Source organism: Balaenoptera acutorostrata, chromosome 2 (genome assembly GCF_949987535.1).
Source record: "Balaenoptera acutorostrata chromosome 2, mBalAcu1.1, whole genome shotgun sequence".
Classification (NCBI taxonomy): Eukaryota; Metazoa; Chordata; class Mammalia; order Artiodactyla; family Balaenopteridae; genus Balaenoptera; species Balaenoptera acutorostrata.
This window is the reverse complement of record NC_080065.1, coordinates 177,816,272-177,843,796: the sequence shown is the minus strand read 5'-3', so window position 1 is coordinate 177,843,796 and position 27,525 is coordinate 177,816,272. Positions and strand designations below refer to the sequence as shown.

At 42.0% G+C, this 27,525-nt stretch overlaps 1 protein-coding gene and 1 pseudogene across 1 annotated transcript; both read right to left on the bottom strand.

Moving 5' to 3' along the window:
- Positions 1-27,305, bottom strand: part of LOC103000690 (zinc finger protein 709-like) — a 118,143-nt pseudogene extending 90,838 nt beyond the window's left edge.
- Positions 3,862-7,090, bottom strand: LOC130707403 (UDP-N-acetylglucosamine--peptide N-acetylglucosaminyltransferase 110 kDa subunit-like). Its single transcript, XM_057541709.1, has one exon. It carries the CDS (start codon positions 7,039-7,041, stop codon positions 3,901-3,903), a length of 3,141 nt encoding a protein of 1,046 aa, XP_057397692.1. The 5' UTR covers positions 7,042-7,090; the 3' UTR covers positions 3,862-3,900.
- Positions 27,306-27,525: the final 220 nt, after the last annotated feature.

The following is a 27,525-nucleotide window of genomic DNA, read 5'->3' as shown; positions in this document are numbered from 1 at the left end:
TAGGTAGAGTTTTTAAACTTTTTGAAAGTAATAAAAGAAAATGCCCTTTTCAATTAACGGATGAGAAGAATCTCTGAAGCAAGACAGAAAAGCACAGGGAGTAAAGTAAATTACTATTAAAGTCAACTACATTAAAATGAAGAACTTCTGTTCATCAAGATATACCATAACAGAAGTGAAAAGATGAGCCACACACTGGGAGAGGGTATTTGCTATACCCATATGACAAAGGGTTAGTATCCAGACCATATAAAAACTATAAGCCATTCAGAAAACTACAACCTAATTTATTTTAAAGGGGAAAAAGATTTGACTGGGCATATCACTGAAGAGAGAACACAAATGGTCAAATAACATATGAAAATATGTTCAACTTCATTTGTAATCAGGGAAATGCAAATTAAAACCACAGTGGCATATTATTTCAATCTCATCAGCTTGACAAAAATTGTTAAATGTGGAATACCAAGAATTAGAGATGTGGAACCACTGAATTCTTATACAGTGTTTGTGGGAGAGTCAATTTATTTTAACCATTTTGGAAGATAATTTGCATTATCTATTAGGTTGAAGGTATGCATGCCTTTTGACTCAGCAATTCTACTCTCTGATGTTTGGTCTAGAGAAACTCTTGTACACATGTAGTGGGCGGTAGGTACAAGATGTTCATAGTAGCATATCTGTAAGACCAAAACTAGAAATAACCAAGATATTCACCAACAGTAGAATGGAGTAAAATTCTGGTATATTCATATAATTGAATACTATACAGAAATAAACATGAATAAACCGTAGTTATTTGCAACAACGTGGATGCATCTCAGGAACATGCTATTAAGTGGAAAAAGTATGTCCCAGAAAGACCCATATGGTAAATTCCAATTATATGAAGTTCAAAAGCATGCAAAAATCATATATACATACATATATATGTATATATACATACACACACAGATGTATATATAGAATGATTAGGAAGGATGGGATTGGAGAGGGACACATAGGGGCTTAAATGTTCTATGTCTTAAGTGGGACAGTAGGTGCACAAGTGATCATGTCTTTGTTACTTTTTTTATCTTTAAACATTTATTTTATAAATGTTCTTTTGTATATATCCAATACTTAATAAAATGTCAAGGCTCTTTGGAATTGAGGAGGCAAAAAGCTTTATCACAGAATGATTTCATGCTGGAAAGTTAGAAACAACAACAAAGGTCCCCAGTAAAGGTCTGGTTAAATAAATTAAGGTACATCTGTATAACAGAATAGCATCCAGCAATGAAGTGCATACACTGACATGAGATGTTCCTTGTATAGTAGATGAAAGAAGTTACAGAACAGTATGATATCTCATTTACATAAGAAATATAAAAATACACATACATAAGAATATAAAGAGCGTTTAGTGAGTACACCAGAAAGTTAACTGTATTGGAATCTGGGTGTTGACTATTAGAATTATATTTAGGTTTTTTTTTCTTGATTTCTTCTCATTTTTTTCTACCAGAAACATATATTACTATTATACCAAAAAAAAGTCAGAGAAAGAGTAGCAAAGAATATCTAAGAAACATCAGAAAGAAGAATGTAAATATAAAATATTTGGGAACGATCGTCACAAAATATATTAACATATTATTTGAAGAAAATGGTTACACTTTTATTAGAGTTAAAAATGAGATTTGAAGATAAATGGATTTATCTATCTATCAAGTTTCTAGCTAAAAGGCAGTATAATAAAGATTTACCTTCTTCCCAATTTAATTTACAGGATTAAAATAATCCCAAACAAAATCACAATGAAGTTTTTTTGTTTTTTGTTTTTAAAGGCAAATCATTCATTTATTGTTTAAAGATTGCAAGACAACATCTGAATTTCTGTAGCACAATGTAAATGTTTTACTTTTTTGATGAAGAAGAGTATAATAGAAAAAACAATTAGTTTCCAGTAATATCTATATCTCTATTCAGAATTAAGTCTTCCACAGACATGTCACCTGGAAACAAAAGCCTGTTACAATAAGCAAAGCTTCAACCAGAGCGGCTACTTTTCGGGCCAGGGAAAGGTTCATCCCTATAGAGGGTTGCTGTGCTATGTAAAATGGCTGCAAGATCACAGCCTTGAGGGCGCTGGAAGTCTATTATCCTATTCCACATGAAGTAGTTTGGTGAACTTCAAACGTCCGTTCATCTGCAACCAAGCTGGCAACCTTTAACTGATTATTTGAAGCAGGTAAAAAATAAAAGAAATCCCTACACTGATGTTCCTTGATTTACACTGTTAAATCGTTCATTAACATGTAATTCTGGCTAAGAATTACATTTGAGACTCCTTGCTCAGATTTTGGTTAACAGTACAAATCTTTCCGAAATTCAAGTTCTTATTAATCAATCATTTGTCAGCTAGGATACATTCAGGCATCAGCTGCAACTACAGAATAGATGCACTGCCTCAGCGCTTTGGAAAGACAGAATCTAGAACACTACTAGCAGACAAAATATCTGTTACTAGACAGCATATGTGCAGTACAGCAAGATAAAAACATATATTCATATGTTGGCTTGTTTAAGCCTCAAGCCCTCAATCCTTTGTTGAAATACAATAATTTCATTCCTATGGTTTTCAATACCAAAAACTCAACCTCCAGGAGGGCTAAAGTCTAATTTATACTCCAAACCAAGTAGCAGTGCAGTTCGCTACTACTGAGGCTGAATCCAGAAAGACTTCAAGACCACGTCCAGAAGACAAGTTATTATATATAACACCCTAGAAGGTCTGAAACATAATAATCATATACATAGCAGGTCCTCCAGAGCTTTTTACCTATAACATGTTTTTTGATGAAAGTTATTTAATGTACTGGAGATATACTGTGACTTACTGATCAAATATTTGAGTACTTGTACTTACCTGGGATTTCATTTCTGGTGAAAGAAAAAGGAAGAACAGGACTCACTTAAAAAAGAAAACAAACTTTAGAAGTGAAAGTAAAAATCTTATCACACACTATCACTTTTGGAAGCAGCATAGAGGGGCAGTCAACGGTAAAACACTGGTGAAGAAGGTCAAAACTCTAGGCCAAAAATCCATTATTATTATCATCAGTGACAGTACCACAACTGTGCCCTTCATAATTAATAATCACTCCTAAGAATCTTCATTTGGCACCAGATGATGCGGTTAAGAGAAACACTCTGGGAGGTTTTGAATCAGACTTGGATTTTTGTTAGCCAAGTTACAGGAAAAATTTTAAAGTGGGGGGAAGGGAAGAAGGAAACGGACCAGAAAGAGAATTTAAGCCATAAGCCAACAAAGCACTGATAGTTCCAAACATGTCAGACACTAAAATGACTGATATAGGCTCAAGTGGTTTATTAAACCTATAAAAAGACGACACCAGCAAAGTCCCCATTTATCTGTAGAGTTCAGAAACTAAAACAAGGAATATTTTAGCTTAAAACCTTATCTCAAGAGAATCATATACACTTCACATGAATAAAAATACCTGAAAGCAAACATTTTTAATTGCTCCAATACCCCAAATATAAAGAAAAACTTAATTCAGAAGACTGGGCAATCTCTATCTCCCCTCCACACTAACCACCCATCCCATGGAAGACCAAGGGAGATCAGACCTTCCAGACTTAGGCAACACCTGGCTGCTGCAAAATTCTATGGAGACTCCTTGTGAAACAGCAGTCTCCCATCTCTTGTGTCTCTCCCTGTCATGATCATGCAGGAAGCAAGTCTGGCTGTGCTATTTGTTATCACTGTCTGTCACCCATCTGCAACATGATATTGCTACAAAGGTAAGTACAAAGTAACGTATCTAGTTCCCTTTCCCCCGGAAGGTTGAGGCTCAGGTACAGGGGTAATTCTCCTGTGCACACAGTCATTATTTAGGCCGACTCAGTGACTTCAACAGGCTTCATCATGTGATCAGGTTTGTTGCCAGCTGCATAATGCTCCCACATCTGTAGATAGAGGCGCTCTAGTTCCATTGTGTATTGTTTGGTGTTGAACAGAGGGCTAGATATTCTCTGCTTCCAGACCTTGCCACGAATTCTCTTCAGGTATTCTAGATCAGTTCCCAGTTTCACAGCTATGTCTTCATACTCTTGTCTATTTTTAGCAATAAGCTCAAGACAGCCTAAACAAGTGAGCTGGGAAGCTGCAACTCGGGAAGCAAGAGTCTCTCCTGGCATAGTCACCATGGGTGTCCCCGACCAAAGGACATCCATCCCTGTGGTGTGTCCATTACAGAGTGGAGTGTCCAAGCAGACATCAGCCAGCTGGCCTCTCCGAACATGTTCCTCTTTAGGAGCAACAGGTGAAAAAATGATACGGTTCTGGGGGAGGCCCATATTTTGCGCGTACTGTTGAATATTAGGTTCTCCTACTGCTGGGAAACGCAACAGCCACAGTACGCTATTGGGAACACGCTTCAGAATATTTGCCCACATCTGCAAAGTAGATGGGTCAATTTTATATAACTGATTAAAGTTACAGTACACAATGGCATCTTCCGGTAACCCGTACTGAGAACGTGTGGTTACAATAATGGTACGGGGAACCTCCTCTCCAGTGGCAGCCTTATTGTTGATCTGGGTAGTTGCCAGTCCATTGCTAATACGGAATCCGTTAATTGTTATCTGAATTTGTCCTCTGTTAATCATTTCAATAACTGCTTCTGCAATCGTATTCATAGGAATGACAGGCATATTAAGAGCTCTATTACTGCTGTCTGCTTTGTCTCCTCCATCAGGACATTTCATCTTGACAATTTTCACATCTGGTAGACTATCAAGAAATGCTTTGAGGTCGATGCCATTCAGCACAATTCGATTGTCATAAATGTGCCCATTGGACTTCAAATCGATGACTGCTTTTTCCTTCAGGTGAGGGAACATATTAGCATGATCACCAATAAAGAAAGTGTGGGGCATATAAGCCAGTTTCTCAGAATACTGCTCAGCAACTTCAGCAGGTGAAGTTTCCTGATCAGTGATGATATAATCCATGAAAAGCACGCCACTAGTCCCAGGGTACCCCAGCCACATTGCCTGAATAGGAGCTGGCCTGAGAGCAAAGAGTTCATTTCGAGCACCCCTGGTATAACCATTCAGATTTACGAGGATGTGTATACCATCTTGATGGATGCGATCAGCTGCTTTTCCATCGCATGGAATCTGAGAAAGATCAACGAAATGATCGGCTTCTGCCATCACCTTCGCTCGGAAGTTTGTGCCATCATCTGGGCTCAGGGCATAACAGAATACCTCAAATTTATCACGATTGTGCATGCCTGGAATAGACTGCATAAGATGAGAAGTAGGATGGTTCCCAAAGTCAGAACTCACGTATCCTACACGCAGTCGACCATCACTGAGCTTCAAGTCCTTTGGATGTTCATACGGTGGTTTGTGAAGGACACTGATGTTATCCAGGCAGAGGTGCCCATGCCTCTCGGCAATAGCCTTCCTGACGCCGTGAGAAAGAGGATATAACATGCTGTGATGAGGCTGCACGGAAGGCAACCTGTTCTTCTCTAACTGGTCAGCCACAACGCTGACCAGCCTCTTCATGCGCTCATCATAGTCTGTCCAGTCACAGACAGTCTGCAGGCAATGAGCCAGATTACAATAAGCGTCAGGAAAGTCAGGTTGAAGCTTCAGAGCAGTGCGATAAGAAGCAATTGCTTCTGGAATGTTCCCTGAATCCTTGTGAATGGAAGCCAGATTGTTGTGGGCATCCGCAAATGCAGGGTTAATCTGAATGGCACGAGTATAACAGTGCAAGGCTCCCTGAACATCCTGCATCCCCGTTAGAGTGTTTCCCATATTACAGTAGGCCTCAGCAAAGGTAGGACTGATTCGAATAGCCTCCTTATAATGCATCAGAGCTTCCTGCACTTTTCCCTGCTGCTGCAATACACTTGCTAAATTTGAATGGGCAGCAGCAAACTCTGGGAAGACTTCTAATGCTTTACCATACAAGCGAACTGCCTCTTCAATGTTTCCCTGTTCTCGTTTCATATTGGCTAGGTTATTCAGAGAGTCTGCATGGGTGGGACACAGCCAGACAGCTGTATTATAACAATCTTCTGCTTCGGCAACACTGCCCTTCTCTTTGAGAGCGTTGGCTAGGTTGCAGTAAGCGTCCGGGAAATTTGGTTGCAATTCAATAGCTCGCCTGTAGGTGTCTATTGCCAGGTCTATCAGGCCTTGCTCATAGTATACACAAGCCAGGTTGCCATGTACCCCTGCATGATTTGGACTCAAGCTTAGGGCACGAAGGTAAGCTGCCACAGCTCGTTCAAAAATCCGTGCCTCCTTGAAGACATTTCCTAAATTGATATAAGCATCCAGAAAATTGGGGTCATGGGTGACAGCCTTTTCAAAGTGATGAATCGCAAGCCAAATCTCCCCTTGTGCATTGAAAACACAGCCAAGATTACTCCAAGCTACTGCAAAGTTCGGTTGCGTCTCAATTGCTTTCAAATAACATGCCTTGGCTTCTTCCAAGCGACCCAGGGCTTTGAGCAGGTTCCCCAGGTCACTGCAAACACAGTACAGATCAGGATTGTACTGAAGAGCAGAGGCGTAAGCTTGTACTGCCCCTTCCGTGTCGCCTGCTGCTACCAAAGCGGCTGCCAGGTTAATATAACCATCGATGAAATCTGGTTTGAGACGCAACGCATGCCGGTAATGCTCGATGGCTTCCTGCAACTGCCCGCTTTCCTTGTACACATTCCCCAAATTCGAATAGGCTTCTGCCAGAAGAGGGTTCTTTTTAATTGCCAGAGTACTAAAGTGGGCAGATCCGTCCAGCCTTCGACACCGGAAGTGTATAGATGAAAGTAATAAAAGGACACCAGTATTGTCTGGCTCTTGTCTCCAGAGCTGCATGCAGTGTCTCTCAGCTGCCTCAAAATCTCCCGCCTGATAGGCTCGATGTGTCAACTCTGCTAACCCTTGCAAGGAAAGCATACGTTTCGTTGCGTCTGTGCTGTTGGCCACGTTGCCCACGGAAGACGCCATCTGGAGCTTCTGGAGGGAGTGCGAAAAGAGGGTAATTGAGTCCCGCTGCTGCCACTACTGGCAAGAATGTTTCTAGAGGTAGCAAATACAAGGGCAGCAGCCGTACCACTGCTTTGGCAGGCTTAAGCGGCGGCAACAGTTACATACACTGAACCTTAGGAACTCTGGTTGGCCATCTATCTCTCACGGTCTTGAAAAAATCACAATGAAGTCTTTTTTAATTGATAAAATGGTTCTAAAGTTTATCTGGAGATGCAAGAGGGAAGAGATGTGGGGACATATGTATATGTATAACTGATTCACTTTGTTAGAAAGCAGAAACTAACACACCATAGTAAAGCAATTATACTCTAATAAAGATGTTAAAAAATATAGAGAGTTTATCTGGAAGAATAAATGGGGCTATTGATAATAGAATTCTGAAAATTAAAATTAAGAGGTTAGACTTGTTGTAATGGATCAATTTTAAAATGAATGCTAAAGCGACAACCATTGAACCACTATGATACAGTCAAATAGAAAGCTCTTAAACATCTAGTAGAAAGTGCTCAAACGTCTCTTTATATTTTTAGAAACAGTGAATGTTGGAGGAAATAATGGTAATAGAGAAAGTATAAAATAAATAATGTTGGAATAATGCTTAAGGAAGGGTAGTTAATTTTTTACCTTAAAATACGTTCTAAAACAAATTTGACTGTATTTACCTAAGATAAATTATAGATAAGTTAATGTAAAACAATTTAAATCATTATTCAGAGGGAGCACAGAAAATATGTAACAGATTCACGATGGTATAAGTCACTAAATCCAATGACTTTGCAGGACCAACTGATAATCTTGACTACCAACACTCTTTTTCTTCCCTTTGCTTCCTTTGACTTCTATGACACACACTGCCCTGATTTTTCACCTCACTTTGGTTGCTACTTCAATTCCTTTGCAAGATTATCCTCCTCTGAAAGCCATTACATGTTTGAGTTCCTCAGGGCCCATTCCTTCTCTACACTGTCTCCCAAGATATTCACATTTATACCCACGGCTCCAATTACCACCTCTACTCAGGTGACTCAAATTTAACTCTCCCCCAGGCATTTCTTACCTATCAGTATAAGTCAGAATCCCTGAAAGAGAAAGGTGGCACACTCAAATGTACCGTAATTAAGGAGACTGTAGTCAAGAGATCATTTGCAAAGGGTTTGGGGAAAACAACAGAGGACAGTAGTCCAGCATCTCAGGGAGCTTTTACTGCCTAGGCTTAAAGGAGGAGGTTAGGGACTTCCCTGGTGGCGCAGTGGTTGACAATCTGCCTGCTAATGCAGGGGACACAGGTTCGAGCCCTGGTCTGGGAAGATCCCACATGCTGCGGAGCAACTAGGCCCGTGAGCCACAACTACTGAGCCCCTGCTTGCTGCAACCAGAGAAAGCCCTTGCACAGAAACGAAGACCCAACACAGCCAAAAATAAATAAATAAATAATAAAAAAAATAAAAGGAATTCCTTTAAAAAATATATTTAAAACGTGAAATTTTGATGACGTTTTAAAAAAAAAAAGCATATTCAAGGAAATATAGAAACCTGTGATCTTTGGTGGAATTAGTTTACCTAGCTGTGTACTGAAAGGTAATGGTCTTTTGAGCCCCCTCTCTCACACTATCCTGCCCCCTGGGGCCACAGATAAACCTGTTAGCTAGAAAGCAAGCTGGTTGAGGCTGAGCAAAGATTTATGTATATCACCCAGGGCAAACTTTTTTCTGAAAAGGTGGGAACAGCCTCAATAGCTATGAGGAAGGTGGATTCCAGAAGGCATGAATTACAATGGTCCTGAAGGGAATCCTGCAAGGGAATTCGGAGAAGATGGTCAGAGAATGAGGGCCGAGCTAGGAAGGGGCAGGATTGAAATATGAGCCATAGTCCTTCATTGCGTTTGGAAATGGCTGCATTTGGCAGAAGACATCCTTATTCTTCAACGAACAGAAACATTTGCTTCCAAGTCATCTGGATTTTTTGCTCCCCTAAATAAATACTTCTGGATTCAATCAGAGTGGGAGAAAAACAAATTTAGTTGTTTAAAATCCCACTCATATTTCTGAGCCGTTTTCTTATCAGTTATCATTGGAGTATCTTTCACTTAGTAAGTAACTGAGGTGCTAATTCTTGGTCTTGAAATGTGATACCAGACCCAAGCCATATTCTTTGAAATCATTGGGTTAATGTGTCTTCATCTAGAAATGTGACTCCTCCTAAAACGATTTCCCTTAAAAACTGTGGGACATTTAACCATTCCAATTACCATTGGGCTCGCCAGTGATACAGATGGTGGGAAATTCCACCATACTTTATATATTATCTCATTGCCACTATAGCAAGAACTTGCTGAATTCTTTAGAGATTATGATGTTAATACTCAGGTTCCATTTATAGGCCGGCATGACAAGGACAACTGCTTTCCTGTGCTGCATTTATTTCTTGATACTGATTCTTCCTCTTGCTTAGAAGCCGTTCCTTCATTGTTTCAAGTTCGTTTCATTAATTTGGATCCGTTTTCCAATGTCAGACTATTTGCTTTTAATCATATGGTCTTGTCATCTGCATGTGTACTTTATTCTTAAGTTACTGATTACATTTAGAGGCAAATGAGTTAATATGCACCCTCACAGATCAACAAGAAACCATTACACATCTAGGCAGTAGTGACATAGAAATAAAGGCTACCTCTTTTCTAAGCAGTTTTTTTTTACTGTGAGTCCAGTAGCACTGAAAGTTTCTTCAGCCTTACATATTTGAGTAGATTTTAGTATGTCATCTGTGTGGATTATGAGTTTGTAGGCTTTGGCTCTGAAAGCTGTAATTACCAATGTTTGAAAGACATCTGTGAGGGTGAGGATATGGAGAAGATAAGCCAAAAGCAAGATATATAATTACCACACCCTGTCTTCCTATTGGGAACTCTGGATGTTTGAAGCAATTAGGACGTTTTAGACAGGTCCTTCTCCTATCAGAGTGCAACACCAGGTTGCTCTGAATGTAAGTCATCAATCTTTCAGGCAGGAAGTGTCCTCTCTCACATACACTATCAGCTCATAGGTCCTTCAATGACTAGGGGTGGAAAAGATCCATACTTCTCTATTACTGAGTGAACATATCCCTGACTCTCCTGCTATAAAGGCAATTTTTATAGAGGGAAAAACACTGGGCCTGGAGTCAGGAGAGCTGATTCCCAGCTCTGAATCTCTCATGTGCTGTGACCCTGGCCAAGGCTTCAAGCCTCAATTTTCCCATCTGAAAAATGGAAATAGTATAACTACCTCACAGAATGATCACAAGCAAAAAGGTCATATTTATGAAAGTGCTTTAAAACTACTATGAAATTTCTATACAATTCAGGATATAGAAAATAAAAAATCATGTAGAGTTGCACCATTTCTTTGGAATGTTAAATATTTGTTTCTGTTTTCATCTATGGTTAAATACTGAACATATATGCTTTCACTATTTTGGAATGCATTGAATGCATAGCTCCGCTTTGAGTAGCTATGACTTGGAAATATTGGGAGAAATGACAAGATTCCTTGTGATTGATAATTAACAAAGGAACCCTTTCTTTCAAAGGTAAGGGTAGCTTAAACCTGACTCACAGTACTTTGCTCTGCCTGATTTTCTTTAAAGAAAACTGCTGAAAAGTTTTCTAAGAATAAGTGAGGTGAGATTGGCCCTTGAGTAAGGAGAGTGGGCAGCTAAAGCCTAAAGCTTCTTTCTCAATAACAAGTTTAAGTGCCTTGTTTATTATTTTCATGGGATTAAGTGACACTTGTATAAATACCTTACTGAGTAATGGTGCTGTGGCAAAAGTGAAGTTTATTTAAGACACTGCTCCACCCAAGGTGAGCAATTAAAGCAGGTATGTAAACTCAGTCACCTTTGGCTTCTCTACTCAACCCGATGAGTAAGTAGTACTAGAAAGGAAAAATGGTGTGGGGTATATGGCATGGCTGGAGGTGGGAAGAAATAGGAAGGCAGAAGAAGCCTCCCTGAAAGAATGAAGGAAGTGTGAACGGTGGTAGGGAAACTATAACAATTGAAAATAGATTCCGACTATTGATATCAGTCTATCAAGTTAATGCAAATTAAGGTGGCATGAGATTTCTTTAAAAAAAAAAAAAAAAAGCCTTTTCCCCATACAGTGTAATAATAACCACCTTATTTTAAATGTAGCCAAGAAGGGCTGTGTTTGCTCATGTGATAGGGTTTCCATACTTCCCACAGCTGGGGAAGTATCAGCTAATATTGATTTAGCACTAATTTATACCTGATGGTCAGGACCAACTAGAATAGAGGAAAACTGGTACAAATTAGTGAGGCCCTGTGGTCCCAGTAAGTGGTCTGGGGCCCAACTGTTGTATATCAATACAAATAACTCTTTCTGGGAAGGAATGGAAAAAATATTTTAAATGGATCTGAATCTGCTCTCAGAAGCTCTACTGCTATTGGGCTAAAGACCTCCTTTAAGAATGTTAGGAATGGGTAAGATCAAGTTACATTCTTAGATTTTTATTATGTTTAGCTTATTAATTTGGGAGGTAAGCAAACTGGAAGCAGAACAGGCTTTCAAACATCTGACTTTCTTATTATATTATGAATAATAACTGTTAGCTGGTCCATTCCATTTACCTTTTCCTCAATGAAATTCTCTATAAAGAAATATCCATAAACTAGTCTTACATTTTAAATATCGCTGCAGATTATTTGGAACCACAGAATTAGATACCAATCCACTGAAAACTGTTTTCTTTGGGTAATTTCCACGAATTGACGTCAGTTATCCACAAATCTTTGTATTTGGCTAAACACTGAGAACATATGTGGGGCCTGCAATTAAACTTAGTGAACTTTTAATCATTTCTAATCCACTGTTTCCCAAATTGGCCAAATCATAAACATCACCTGGGGAACCTGTTAAAAATTGTACAGTCCTACCCCTCCTGCTCCCAGACCTGCTGAATTAGACTCTCTAGGGAATGAGACTGAAATCTGTATTTTTAGAAGGGCCCCAGGAATGCCTGATGAGATATATGTTTGGAAAACAATTCTATGTCCTTGTCGTATTCCTCATGATGTCAGAGCTCTTCAAACCCCAATATTCCCTTCTGACTACCCCTCTCCTCAGTGATCGCAGGCTTTTTTTCTGTTCCACCCCACCTAAGAAAGAAGGCACATTCCCACCAACCACTGTGGCCCTCAGCAGCAGTGAGTGTCTGCGGCAGGTGCAGTGGAGAGCGTCTACCATCTTGGGTGGGGAGGTCATGGAGTAAAGGGATGGAGGTGTGGTCTGGAAAAGTCTTTCCAGAGATTCCCCTTGACAACCAGTTGTAGATGACATTGCTACCTCCTCAAATGGCCATGCTCAACTTCCTTTGCTCTACATAAATGTTATCTTGACCTTCACTCTCTTAACGTCCCTTCTTCCTGTAAATGGAGGGGGAAACACTGTCCCATTTTGTCAAACTTGTGCTCTTGATCAAATCCTCTACTGCCTCATGGAAACTAAGTCTATTAGTCTTCCTCATTCCAACTTCATTTTTTTCTCTTTTGGCTTCTATTGGCATATCAGTAGACGTTTCTTCCCTATTCTTTTTAAACTAAAGCAACATATACTTTCTTGGACTCCGATGAACCCCAAGATCCCATTTTACTTCATGCCTTATGTTTACTGTCAAATTTCTCAAAAAGAGGATTCTACATTACTTGCATTCATCTTCTCACCCTTCTCATCAACCCAACTGTACCCTGGCTTCCACAGAGCCACATTTTATGGACACTCTTGGTGTGAAGATTTCCAAGTGATGAGATCCAATGACTTTGCTTAGCCCTTAACCTTCTTCCCCATCTAACAGCTTTTGACATTGCTGATCACCGCATCCTTTTAAAAACTTGATCAATTAGTCATCATTTAACTATAAGAACAGAAACCTATTCAAATGATTGAAACAGCAAGGGGGAGGGTAATATAAGACCAAAGAAACTCTCTCACAGAAAGTATAATAGGGCTGTACAGGGATTAGCATCAGGAACTAGGAAGCTATCAGTAACCAATAAAGTTTTAACAAATAATTCTCGGGCACCTGCTATATTCCAGGCACTCCTAGGTGTTCAGTGACCAAGTAGTCAACAGAAGAGACAAGGTCCCTGCCTTGAGAGACTTTATAATCTAGTGGCGAAGGCTTACATAAACAGGTAAATAAATGTGTATTTACACTGTATAATGAGCACTACAGATGCAACAAACTGACCTAATGATACGTTCTTATAGGTTATTAGTGATAGGCAAGGACTCAGAAAGGATACTCTGAAGACAAGGCATTTAAACTGAGATCTGAAGAATGGGGGGAGCCACTCAGGGCAACTGAGGATTGGGGCTGTGGAAGGAGTGTTTTAGGCTGAGGATACACCTGTGTGCAGACCCTGCAGTGGTGTTTCGGGGGAAGTGAAAGGAGGCCACTGTGGCTGGAACTTAAAGGGTGAGGGGGAGAATAGAGGGAGGTAAGGTTGGAGAAGGAGGCAGAAGCCAGAGCAGGCCAGACCTTTTAAGTATTTAAAGGAATTTGGATCTCATGGCAAACTAATTGGAAAACACTGAACTGATTTAAGCAGAAAACAACAGGGTCTGATGTATTTCCAGGTTTACCCTGACGGATGAGCAGAAAATAGATGAAAGGAGGCAAGAGTAGAAGGTAGAAGACCAGTTGGCAGCTACAGCAATAGATCAGGTAAGAGATGATGGCAGTTTGGTTTAATGTAGTAGCAGAGGAGATGGAGAGAAGTGGATGGACTACACATCTATTCGTGAGGAGCAAATAAGAGGACCAGCTGATAGGTTAGAGTTGGGGAGGGAAAGAGAGGGAAAAATCAAGAATATTGCCTGGGTTGTCTTGTTTACAATAACTGGGTGAATGGTGATAACATTTACTGAAGTGGGAAAAACTAAAGATAGAATTTCTTTTTAATAGGGAGGGGAGGAAAGCAGGTTGATAGAAATTGAGAGTTTAGTTCTATTTCAGATACCTTAATTTCAGATATTCACGGAGACTTGAGATGTCATACAGACAAATGAATATCTGAATACAGATTTTGGAGAAAATGTCTAGGCTAAAGAGATTAATCTGGGAATTTGTTACCATTTTTAGTATTTAAAGCTATGGGAATGACTGAGATTACCAAGAAGGTGAGTTCACAGAGAAGAAAGCAGAGAATAGAGCCCAGTTTTTAGAGGGCATTAGAGGAGGAAAAACCCCTGAAGGTCACTGAACAGCAGTGGTTAGAGAATTAGGAGACAGACCAGCCAATAGAAGAGATTTGGTTTTCAAGAAGTTGAGCCTGACCAACTGTGTTGAAAACTGCTAAAAGTTGGAGTAGGATGAGGTCCAAGGAACATCCATTGGGTCCAGCAATTTGCGGGCTGTTGACAACATGGATTAGCAGTTTTCATTGGCGTGCTGGGGGTGGAAGTCAGATTCGAGTAGATTGAATAGGAAATCAGAGTTAACCTGTAGACATCTCTCTCAAGAAGGTTTGCTGGGAAGGGATCAGAGAATTCGTGTTACAGATGGAAAGGGATAGCATAAGAATCTTTGTTTTTTTCCTAAATGTTAGGATGGAGCATGTTTATACATATTGGGGATAATCAAGAATTTGATGATGAACAAGAGGAAGGGAATAACTGAAGAAATGAAACCCCTAAGAAGAGGGGAAGGAATTTAAGTCATAAGCAGAGGAATGGCTTTTGATAGGAGAGGAAGAAAGAAAGGAGAGATGGGTCCAAATGCCAAAAGATTTGTAGATTTGATGGTAGGAATATACTGGAATCGCATCAGGGTAGGCAGGTGTGCGGATGGTTTTTGAAGATTGAAGAAAAGGGATAAGACAGAAAATAGTCGTCATGGGAAAATAAACATCCTCTCAGTTTCTCTCTCTCTCTCTCAGGTCATCTGTTCTCATTTTGATTTTCTGCAAGTCACTTCATTCGTTTCTTTCAGAAGGCAGGTTTCCTCCACTTTTCTGTTTCTGTGACAGAAGATGGCCACCCCATGCACAGGTTTCTGTGATCACCCAGTTCATGCCCTTAATAGAATAACATTGTATTTCTTAATTCCAAATTCCCAGGGGAGAAAACCTGATTGGGGCAGCTTTGGTCAGTTATCGAACTCAAGTCAAACCAACCATGGTCAGAAGAACAAGGTCAAATTGTACAAACATAGCTGTCAGGCCCAAACCCTCTGTGTGTTGGCAGAGGATTAGTTCTTAGAGAAGGGGACGTGAGCTCCCAGATGTCCCACAGACATCTACCAAACATCCTCTGAGACACCAAATTCTTTAATTAAGAAGTTCTTCCCTTCTGCCTTCTTTCCTAGTTTTGTTTTCTTTGGATTGTTTATTTGCTTACTTTTCCTCGCCACTAATGTATAATTTCTGAAAATTTTCTCCTTCATCCTCTTTTTCTTTATCTCTACATTTTTCTCCCTCGCCAACTTCATTTGTGCCCATGGCTTCAACTATCATATGTACATGGATAACCCCCCAAGCCATACCTATGCTCTTCTCAACTATCATTTAAAAACTGCTCTTAAAAACTCCAAAGGAGTTTTTTTCTCTTTTTTCCCCTTGTATCAAAATCAGATGACGAATGTTAACTCAACTAGTTACGGTAAACATTTCATAATATAGGTAAGTCAAGTCTTTACACTGTACACCTTAAACTTATACAGTGCTATATGTCAATTATATCTCAATAAAACAAAGGAAAAAACTGTCTCCACTTGAATATCCTCTGGTTCTCTTATTTATAGATGAGCTCATTATCTTCTCCCAAACCTACTCCTTCTCTTGGCTCCCTATTCCTGTTAAAGCCACCACAATCCTCTTAGGCATCCAAGCCTGAAGCTTCAGAGTTGTCTGACGTCCTACTTTCAAGGTCCATCAGCTAAGAAGGAGTATCACCTGCATCTTTTCCTCCCCTCCATGTCCCCTATCATTCTCCTAACTCTCATTACCTAAACTCCCATGGACTATTCTCAAAGTCTACTAAATCATCTTCCAGTTTACAGTCTCCATCCAGGTTGTAAACTATTCTTGCATGAATATTCAAAAAGCCCAGGTCCATTCATGTTCTCCCCACCCGCTCAAGAATCTTCAACAGCTCCTCCCTGCATACTCGATAAAGGGCAAGCCTTGCCTGGCAACCTCCATGACATGTCATCAACAGACCAAGACTTATCTTCCGTTTACCATCAGTCGAGGCACACTGCTCGATCATCTCCTAACACATCCTGTGTATCCCTAGTGACAAGATTTCCTCATACTCGTCTTTCCTGAAGCCTTTCCTCAAAAGCGATCTTTCCCTCCCATTGCTTCCATTGGCTTTATTTGCATCTCTCTTATGGAAGACCTTGTTTAGACATGGTTTCTACCTTTATCTGTAGAAATTACCTTTTTACCTCTGAGAGACTACAATTTACCAAAGTGTGAAAACAAGGATCCCTTACAGAGTATACAAGAGCGTCGCACTTTGAAGGCATTTAATAAGTGACTTGATGAGGAGTTACTAAGGCCTGATGCTAGTATTATTGCTATTAAGTCCTCATGTAGGCCTATTAAATATATTAATATGAACCTTTTCAATAGGATGCTTGGTAGGACGCTGGAAACCTTCTCAATAGGATGCTTCGTAGGACACTGTGCTATAAAAAGTTTAAAATAATTTTAATAACTTCTCTAGTCAAGCGCTGCTGATGAGTTGATTGCACCTTAACAACAGTCACTCAACACACTTCTGTGGTAAAAAGTAAACTTCAGTCACAGAGGAGGAAATTAATCGACACATTTTAATCACTCTAAACTCTCACTTAAAAAAAGTAGTATCATGATAATCAAGCACAGTCTCTTCGTAGGACCACTACTGCTCTCATGTACTGTTGACACCATGTTTGGAACTAAGACAAATGAAATGTCACAGCAAAGAGAGAATATTTGCAGGTTTCTGGTCCCCAAATCTTGATTTAGCCTCGGAATGTGTTGGCTTTGTACAATATAGTCTTTTAGTTAAATGATAAAACTCTACTTGTGTATCAGCTTAGGGGGTGTGCCCCTGGCATCATAGTTGGCGACAGGAATTGCTGTGGAGATGAAAGCTGAACAATTGGTGGTCCTCATCACTATTTTCTATCCAGGTAGGAATAATTGCATACATACTCTTTTGATATTTATCACTTAAAAAACAAGATACCCCCTCTTTCTCTTGCCTCTTCTGAACTTCTTTTAAAAACAAAGCATAGGGACTTCCCTGGCGGCGCAGTGGATAAGAATCTGCCTGTCAATGCAGGGGACACGGGTTCGATTCCTGGTCTGGGAAGATCCCACGTGCCGCGGAGCAACTAAGCCCGTGCAACACAACTACTGAGCCTGCGTGCCACAACTACTGAGCCCACGCACCGCAACTACTGAAGCCCACACGCCTAGAGCCTGTGCTCCTCAACAAGAGAAGCCACCACAAGGAGAAGCCCGTGCACCGCAATGAGGAATAGCCCCTGCTCGCCACAGCTAGAGAAAGCCCGTGCACAGCAACGAAGACCCAGCGCAGCCAAAAATAAATAGTTAAATCTTTAAAAAAAAAAAAAAAAAAGAAGCATAGGGAAAAGCTCCTTGACATTAGTCTTATCAAGGATTTTATGGTTATGACACCCAAAGCATCACAACAAAAGCAAAAATCAACAAGTGAAACTACATCAAACTAAAAAGCCTTCTGCACAGCAAAAGAAACAATCAACAAAAACGAAAAGACAACCCACAGAATGGGAGAAATATTTGCAAACAACATATTTGATAAGGGGTTCATATCCAAAATATATAAGCAACTCATGCAATAGCAAAAACCCCAAACAATCCAATTAAAAATGGGCAAAGGATCTGAGTAGACATTTTTTCCAAAGAAGTTATTCAAACGGTCAACAGGTATATGAAAAGGGGCTCAACATCACTAATCATCAGAGAAATACAAATTAAAACCGAAATGAGATACCACCTCACACTTGTTAGAATGGCTATTATCAAAAAGTTAAGCAATAATAAGTACTGGTGCGGATATAGAGACATGGGAACCCTTGTGCACTGCTGATGGGATTGTAAACTGGTGCAGCCACTATGTAGAACATTATGGAGGTTCCTCAAAAACGTAAAAATAGAACGACCATATGATCCAGCAATCCCACTTCTGGGTATATATCTGAAGGAAATGAAATCAATATCTCAAAGAGATATGTGCATTCCCATGTTCATTGCAGCACTATTTACAACAGCCAAGATATGAAAATAACCCAAGTGTCCACTGATGGATGAATGGAAAAAAATTTTGGTATATATACACAATGGAATAGTATTCAGTCATAAAAAGAATGAAATCCTGCCATTTGTGATGACATGGATGAACCTTGAGGGCATTATGACACGTGAAGTAAGTCAGATGGAGAAAGACAAATACTATATGATCTCACTTACATGTGGAATCGAAAAAAATCCAAACTCATATAAACAGAGAATAGGGGCAGGGGCTGGGGAATGGGGGAAATGGGTGAGGGTGGTCAATGGTACAAACTTCAAGTTATAAGATGAATAAGTTCCGGAGACGTAATGTACAGCATGGTGACTATAGTTAACAATACTATATTGTATATTTAAAAGCTACTAAGAGAATAGATTTTAAAAGTTCTCATCATAAAAAAGGTTTATAACTATGTGAGGTGATGGATGTGTTAAGTAACCTTATCGTGTTAATCATTTTGCACTAAATACTCATATCAAATCATTACATTACGCACCTTCAACTTACACAATCTTTTATGTCAATTATATCTCAATAAAGCTGGGGGGGGGGAAGAAACAAGGTAAAATATTTATTATTTACATGAAATGTTCCTTTCTACTTAATTAAATATATATTTTTTTCAGTTTCCTTACACAGGCCTCTTGAGAATTGCTCCTAACAGAGAGATAGAACTAACTACATATCAGCAGATGTCACTCTCTAAGGGATCCTCCTCAACTGTCCTTCTCTGTCAGTTTCAGTTGGTTATTTTTTTTTCCTGCAAATTTCAACTGCCTTTTCTCCATTACCAATTTCAGTTTCCATTTTCAACATCTGATGAGCCTCCAAGAGCCACTAGGACTAGTATTTTTTTTTTAAACATCTTTATTGGAGTCTAATTGCGTTACAATGGTGTGTTAGTTTCTGCTTTATAACAAAGTGAATCAGTTATACGTATACATATGTTCCCATATCTCTTCCCTCTTGCGTCACCCTCCCTCCCGCCCTCCCTATCCCACCCCTCTCAGGACTAGTATTTTTCACTTTGCCTGTATAAGGGTCATAATACAAGATATGCTTTCCTTTTGAATGCTGGCCCCAGTGCGAATATCTGGATAGTTTACAAAAGCCACATGGAACATTTTTCTACTCTGTGGCTATGTCTTTGCAACAGTGATATACTTCTTTTTTTTTTTTTCACACACACACACTGTATTTTATTTTTACAAGAGATAAATAGACTGACACCAAGCATTGTACATGGATGACCACAACAAAAGCAACAATGATTGCAATTACCAAACCTGAAACACACTCATACTATGTCATAATATTGACATTCAGTCCAGTAATCCTCCACTGTAACAGCTCCTTTACTTTGCAGTGAAAATTGATTTGTATATTCTTTGTCTCTGAGTCCTTGTGGGATTTTTTTTTTTAATTCAGACAGAAAGTCACAAAAATTATACTCATCACTCCCTCCCGCCCTCCTTATCCCACCCCTCTTAGGACTAGTATTTTTCACTTTGCCTGTATAAGGATCATAATACAAGATATGCTTCCCTTTTGAATGCTGGCCCCAGTGCGAATATCTGTTTACTTTAAAAAGCCACATGGAACATTTTTCTACTCTGTGGCTACGTCTTTGCAACAGTGATATACTTCTTATTATCAATTTTTTTTTTCTGATGAAAGGCACAGTTTAGTTCATGGGACAAGCACTGGTTAAAATTTGCTACTTTTTTCAAAAACATTGAGCAAATATTGTCTACCAGGTACCAAGCACTATTGTGGAGAGTCAGCAGTAATAAAACAGATAAAAAGTCTTGCCTTCATGGCTCTTACATTCTACATGGACAAAACAAAAAATAATGAAAATATAAAATAGGTGGGTGGTGATGTGTGCTCTGGGGGAAAAAAAAAGGAAGAGAGTAGGGAACATCGAGGGGGTGCTTGCAATTTTAAAAAAGAGTTTTCAGAAAAGCTTTCATTGTGAAGGTGATGACATCTGAGTGAAGCCCTGGAGGAAATGAGGGAGCAAGCCATGTGGGTAACTGGGGTAGGAACTGCTCAGGCAGAGGGAACACCTAGTGCAAAGGTGCACGTAGCCTGTCACAAGCAGTAAGGAGTTTTACTGTAAGCATCTGCCAGGGACAAAAATTCAGGCAAGGCTCTTTTTGTTGCTGCTCTAAAGAATCCACCTACAAGAGAGTTTAATCAGCTGAAGATGAACATCAGTGCAGATCTGTTTAGTGTTCTCTCTCAGCCGTGACCTCATTTCTGATACTGACAGCCTGGACTGCCTCTTAGATTTGGTTGGGGCTTGGATGCATCCCCTGGCAAACCTGGATGAAACTAGAAGAGGGAGGTTTTGGTAGCTCTGTAGGACCGTTAGTTATCCCATTCTCTCTTCACATGGGGCTACATATTCATCAGAGGTAGCCAATGAGTCCAAGTTTTAATGGAACCTAAAGTATAGTCCATTACCATATATGAACCAAGAAGTAAGTGTCATAGTTCTACTTCAGATTAGCTAACGGTGGAATCTTGTTCCACAAACAGCCAAGACACGGGTTACTGAGAACAAAGGTATTTCCCATGCCACCAAATTGCGCTTTCAGTGTTGTCTTCTTCTAAGTAGGTCAACATAGTAAAGAGGTCATCACCAACATTAACATATATAGAACTTCCAGGGATTGTTACACTTATATTCAACAAATAGAGATAATCTGCACGGGACCTAACCATCCCATAGCTAGCACTGTCGGGTAACAATGCTCTTCTCGCCCAGCAATCCGCACTTCCTTCTAAGGGGGGGGGAGGTCCCAATTTACTGAGGGGTATGTTTTCCTAAAGCTTCTTTTCATACCCTTGGAGCCCACTCCCAAACTCACTAAGAATAAAATACTGTTAAGAACTCAACAAATGGACATTGGAAAGCCAGTACTGGGTTTAGTTGATTTTAGCCCACCTTTGATTTGTTTGGAGACTGAATTCCTTACACATAAAGATCAGTATTTATTTCATGAGAACAAAGGTTTAAGAGGCAACCAAGATACATTTAGTAAAGAGAAGGTGATTGAACCTCCAAATAGTTCATGGTGACTTATCAGCAACTGAAAATAGTATTTTAAGATCATACTAGTTCTCTGTGTGCATCATTTAGATTTGTTTTGGTTGTCTGATTTAAGTTGGCCTTGGCAGTTTGGAACAAACACAGAAAGACTTTAACATATGGCTAGGTAGGTTGTTTTAGATCCAAATCAGGTATTGATCATTAGGACTGTGGCTTGGTATAAATTTAGAATTACTGTAATCTAAAGTGTTGGGGTCGTTACATACTTATATTTAGGAGTGGCCAGAGATAACATTTCTATTATGAAACCATGCTGTAATCAAATTGACAACTTGGAAATTTACCAGCATTTTTAAAAACTTCACATATTTTAATCCGTCAATTTTTGTTCTTGATATTCTGAAAAAGTCATCAGAAAGAAGCCATTTTTCATTCTTTTTCCCCATGAAGGAAGGCAATTTCCTAATGAATGAGGAAATCTTTCATTTCAGATGGAAAAAATAACACAATAGGTCAATTATACTAAATTGAAACGAGTAAAAGTTTTTACTACATTTATATTTAATATATGTTATTCTGGAAAGCAAATACATGTGAACACAATGGGGATAATAGTAGTATCGTACCTTGTGGATTATAGGAGGATTGAAGGAATTAACACATAAAACATTCTTAGAACAGTGGCTGACACATGAAATGCTCAGTAAATGTTAGCTGTTATTCTACTATGTGATAAAGTGAGGAACTGTCACTAGTATTCATGGGTGCAATTCTTGCATTTTACAGAAAAAGTGGATTCATCCACTTTTTACAGAACCTACTATGCTTTCTGTTCTGAGGGCACAATGAAGCTGAGAGGGATGGCTCCTCTAAGTGAAACTGACCCCTGCATTTAGTGCCTGAAATCAGAGGAAGCTTGCCAGTGTGGGCAGACACCAAGAGTAGACCAATCTGATCTCCCACTTCTTTTTTCTCTCATGGAAACGAATGCAGGGTATCTGATGTGGACCCTTCAATCAATTGTTCCTGCTTAATGTTTCAAACCTTGGTTTACTGTGGGGTAAACTTCGGTTCCTGACAGTCATCCAAAATCTTAGTTTCTCTTCAGTTCCACTGCAGAATAAAAACTAAATTTGCCCCAGTGGATTGTTACATCAAGTCTGGTATTATTTCTCCCAAGAGGCCATCTGCTTCTGGGAAAAGACAACAGGGTGTGCCCTCCATTACACCTCCATTTAACTGACGGTGCAATGATGGACAATTCCTTGTTGACCCCTGCAATTCAGAGTTATTGTCTTGGAACAGAAGATTTGATGATCTCTTTTCACTCCATAGGATAACTGTAAAAGTATCCACCCAGTGTTCAATCCAACCCCCAGACATTGCTTCTGATGGCCTTACATTCTTTTTTTTCTTTTTTTTAAAAAATTCACGTTCTTTCTTTCTTTTTTTCTTTATTTCTTTATTTATGACTGTGTTGAGTCTTCGTTTCTGTGCGAGGGCTTTCTCTAGTTGTGGCAAGTGGGGACCACTCTTCATCGCGGTGCGCGGGCCTCTCACCATCGCGGCCTCTCGTTGCGGAGCACAGGCTCCAGACGCGCAGGCTCAGTAATTGTGGCTCACGGGCCCAGTTGCTCCATGGCATGTGGGATCTTCCCAGACCAGGGCTCGAACCCGTGTCCCCTGCATTGGCAGGCAGATTCTCAACCACTGCGCCACCAGGGAAGCCCTTTACATTCTTTTGATTAGGTACTCAACAGAAAAACTCAGATTACTAAAATTAGTGGGGAAGGGATGGATTCTTCTCAAACATCCCACCACCAGAACGGGTGTACTTGCAAAGTCAAGTTTGCCTGACGTATCCTCTGTCTCAAGTGGTACAAACGGCCCTGGAGGGTGGAGCCCTCACAGCCTGCTTCCCTGGGCGTGCGCGTCTGTGGGTGTCGGGGTACGCGCAGGACACACACGGACCCACTCTCCCAGGGCAGCCCAATCACGGGCCCCCTCTCACCTCAAAGCCTGTCAACTCTCACGCCCCTCCTTCAACGCACAGCCCCTTTCTCCGCCTTCGCTCCTTCGTATCCCGCCTCCAAAGTAGGACGCCCACTTTCGTTGGCAGGTGCTCCTCTCACTCCTACCCGGCAACCAATCACTCGCGTTCTGGTGGAGAGTGACGGAGACAATGGGAATTCTCGTTGCGTCACCTGCCCGCCCCGAGCGCCGGGAGGCGGTGCAGGGGGCGGGGTACGGGTTGGGAGGTTAGGTGCCTTACGGAGTGAGGAGCGGGAAGAGGAGCCGGCGGCGGGGGAGTTTGCGGTGGCGCGGCTCCGCGTTCAGCCAGGCACCTCGAGGCCCTTTCGCCCTACCAGATCCCCAGAAGCAGGGATCCCGGCCCTCCCTGCAGCTGCCGGGCTCTCCTGCGCGTGCAGCCCCGCGAGTCTGCGTGATGCCGGCGGCTGCCCCTTTCCCCTGTCAGCGCGATGCCCGTGGCGGCGGCGGCGGCGGCTCCGGGCTCCTCGCGGCCCCGGCCGTAACCGCCACAGCGAGCCCGGTCGGGTGGTTGGGGCCGTTGGACGTTAGTTTTCGCAGCCTTCCCCTCCCCCCCTCGCTGAGGCGGCGGGGGTGCGCGTTGCGAAGGGGGAGCAGAGAGACTCCTCCCCCTCCACGATCCCCCCGCCCCTCCCCCTTACACACTCGCACGCACTAGCGCGCCGGCTCCCACACGCGCTTCCCGCTCCGCGCCTCGGTGTTGGCCGGCATCTTCCAGGGCCCGCGGAGCCACCATGTGCACTGCCTCCTCCTCTTCCAGTTCCTCTCAGACTCCTCATCCCCCGCCGCAGAGGATGCGGCGCAGCGCCGCGGGTTCCCAGCCCGCCACCCCCGCCGCCGGGAGCGGGAACGGTGCGGGCGGCGGCGGCGGCGTGAGCTGCGCCCCGGTTGCGGGAGCCGGCCGGCTGCTGCAGCCCATCCGCGCCACGGTGCCCTACCAGCTCCTGCGGGACAGCTGACACAGTCCCACGCGCCCGCCCGCCGCCGCCGCCTCGCTGGGCAGCCTCCCGGGGCCCGGGGCGGCTCGCGGCCCCAGCCCGCCCAGCCCGACGCCGCCGCCGACCGGGGCCCAGACCGAGCAGGCGCCGCGGGCCAAGGGCCGCCCGAGACGGTCCCCAGAGAGCCACCGGAGGAGCCACTCACCTGAGCGCCGGAGCCCCGGCTCGCCCGTGTGCAGAGGTAGCGACCCAACCCTTGCGTCCCCCCGGGCTGCGTCTCCCCGACGGCGCCCTCCGTGGAAACTTCAGCCTCTCCGGGCTTCTCTTTGCTAGTGCATTCTCGAAGGTGTGAAAGTGGCTTTGGGAACCTCACCCCCCTGCGGTCGCTGCGGGGCTTGGATGAGCGAACTGCGGAGCAACTTTTATTTGACCCTCCTGCCGCCCCTCAGCTTTTATCTTCCATCACTCGCCTGGATCGAAAGGTTTTTCAGTTTAAGAGCTGATTAACTCACTCATGTGTTTGCTGTTTGTAGTGCGGGAAGGAGGAGCTGGGCGAAACACTTAAAAACAACACGCACACAAAGTCTCCGGCAGCAGGTAAGGTGGTGGTTGTAATCTCTACAGCCTCTTAGTGCTTTCCTACAAAGTTCCTATCACGTGTCTGTGCCTACCGGGATAATTTTTTTGTTCTTTTTTGGGGGTGGGGAGGTGGAGGCGCCAGTTATGATGTAAGGATATCCTGTTGGGTGTGTAGAGGGGACAGTTTTGGATGTGCAATTGAAGCGTATAGTGTTTGGTTTGGCTTTTGGGGGGGGGGCTCCCTCTTTTCTCTACTTTTATATTGTCATATGCATCAGGGCGGTACTGCACTGGAAACAGTTTATGCCCAACTCAAGACTTTCATGATAAATTTCTAAGGACCTATTTGTGGAGTGTGCTCACTTTTTCCCTTCTATATTTAAGTACACTTAACAGTTCAGTTGAGCTGTTAAAGGATGTCAAGTTTCGTTTTTCTTAGGTGTCAAAGGTAATGGTGAGCTGGTGGATGCTGTCGGCTTCCCTTAATGTTTTGTGTTTTGGTGTGGTTTGGTTTATGTTTAGGGACACGGTGAATGATGTAGTTTAGTCCTGGGGGAGAAAAGGAAGTTTAGCCAAAACAGGGATGTAAAGCTCCTAAGGGAGGGAGGAGTAACTCATGTTATTAGATGCCACGCTAGGGCTACAGATGCTGCTGGTGCGTTGTGGAGAGAACGGATCACACCGAGGGGGGAAATCTCTGCTTGGAAGGGAATCACTGTGGAGCCTGTGCAATGTTTATGGGGTATGTGTAATTTTTTTAATGGAGTTTTCTTGCTGAAGGTCTTAGACTTGGAGAAAGTGATTGTGTTAAGATAGATTGCAGTTTTGGTGTTTTGTTTTAGTACTACTGAAGCCCGCATGGCTAACGCCTGGGCTCCACAACAAGAGAAGCCACCACAATGAGAAGCCCACGCACCACAACAAAGAGTAGCCCCCGCTCTCCACAGCTAGAGAAAGCTCACGCGTAGCAACGAAGACCCCACACAGCCAAAAATAAATAATAAATAAATAAATTTATTTCAAAAAAAAAAAGACTGTTTCTCTGTGAGCGTGGTACAAGCATGTTACAGGGCCCCAGCTGGTGCTCCCTGAGTCACTGACAAGCTGCCAGCATGGCTGGGTCCCCTGAATGTTGACTTGGGGCAGCTGTCCCAAGTCATCACACTCTAGGGACTGTGCAGTATTGTGCCCTGGAAAGCATGCATTAAACACTTGCTTTAGCTTCTTCTGGAATGTAGTATGTGGAATAATAGATGACTCCTCTTAACAATGCAACTACCAGAGAATTACAACTGATGAGAGACCAGCCTTATATATCCCATAGCAGATTTAGCTTTGCAAGGCACATTTAACGTTCTCAAACTGCTGAATCTAGAGGGAGACAGTAAAATCTCTGTAAGCATATTCTGGCAGCAAGTCACCGGGTAACTAACAAAGAACACCCAAAATAGCAGGCAAAGATGACTGAACAATATAAAAGTCGAGAATCTAAGCAGTGGTTAATATATTACCATGAACTGAGACTGGGGAGCCCACGTTTTGCAGCAAAGGCCCAGCCAGCTTTCTAATTTATTTTATGCTAAAATTGGGTTGATAAAAAATGACCCTATTCTCTGCTGTCAATACTTTGGAAAAATTTTCCCATACTTTGGAAATGAGGGAAATAAGATTTCCCTGTGAGAGTTAACTGTAAAACCAAGAATGTCATTGATTACATATAGATATGCAGTCTCTCAAGAGATCGAGTATTTCCAATATGAAACCTTTTCATATTGTTCTCTATCAAGGCCTTAATTAATGGTAGAACTTGAAGGGGGCTAAAAGGTTCAAATGTTAGGACTCAGAAAGGTTACATGTTATGTTCAAGGTCCTAAGGTCAATTATGAGTTAATCCAGCCTATGAGCTAGGTCTCCCAGCTCCTAGTCTCATGTTTTTCTCATTATAACATCCACCTTCTAGTTGGAATTTTCTGATTAGCTGGGGTCACTGTATCCTTAGAGATACGGTTACTATAGCTGAGGACCAAATTACCCTACAAATCAATGAGGTAAAACAACTGTTTATAATGCTTATTGGGTCTGTGGGTCACAATTCAGACAGGGGCTGTGGAGATGACTTGGGGCTAAGATCCCCTGAAGACTCACTCACTCGCTCACTCACACGTCTGCTGACTGATGGTGGCTCTCGCTGGGACCTCAGCACCTACAAGCAGCCTCTCTATGTAGCCTGAGCTTCCTCACAACATGGTGACTGGCTTCCAAGAGTGGGCATCACGAGACAGTCAGGCAGAGGCTCTATTGCCATTTATGGCCCAGCTGGGAGGTCATGCAACATGACATCCACCCCATCCTCTTTTTGTTGGGGCAGTCATAAAGTTCTACTCCAGTTCAAGGGGAAGGGAATAGACTTCACCTCTTGACGGGAAGTGGCAAGGTCCTGGAACAGCGTGTGGGGTCAGAAATATTGCTGTGGCCACTTATGGAAATGACAA

Bases quoted from the DNA above. Each gene is read 5' to 3' on its own strand.
- LOC130707403 (XM_057541709.1), bottom strand. From the start codon at position 7,041: ATGGCGTCTTCCGTGGGCAACGTGGCCAACAGCACAGACGCAACGAAA.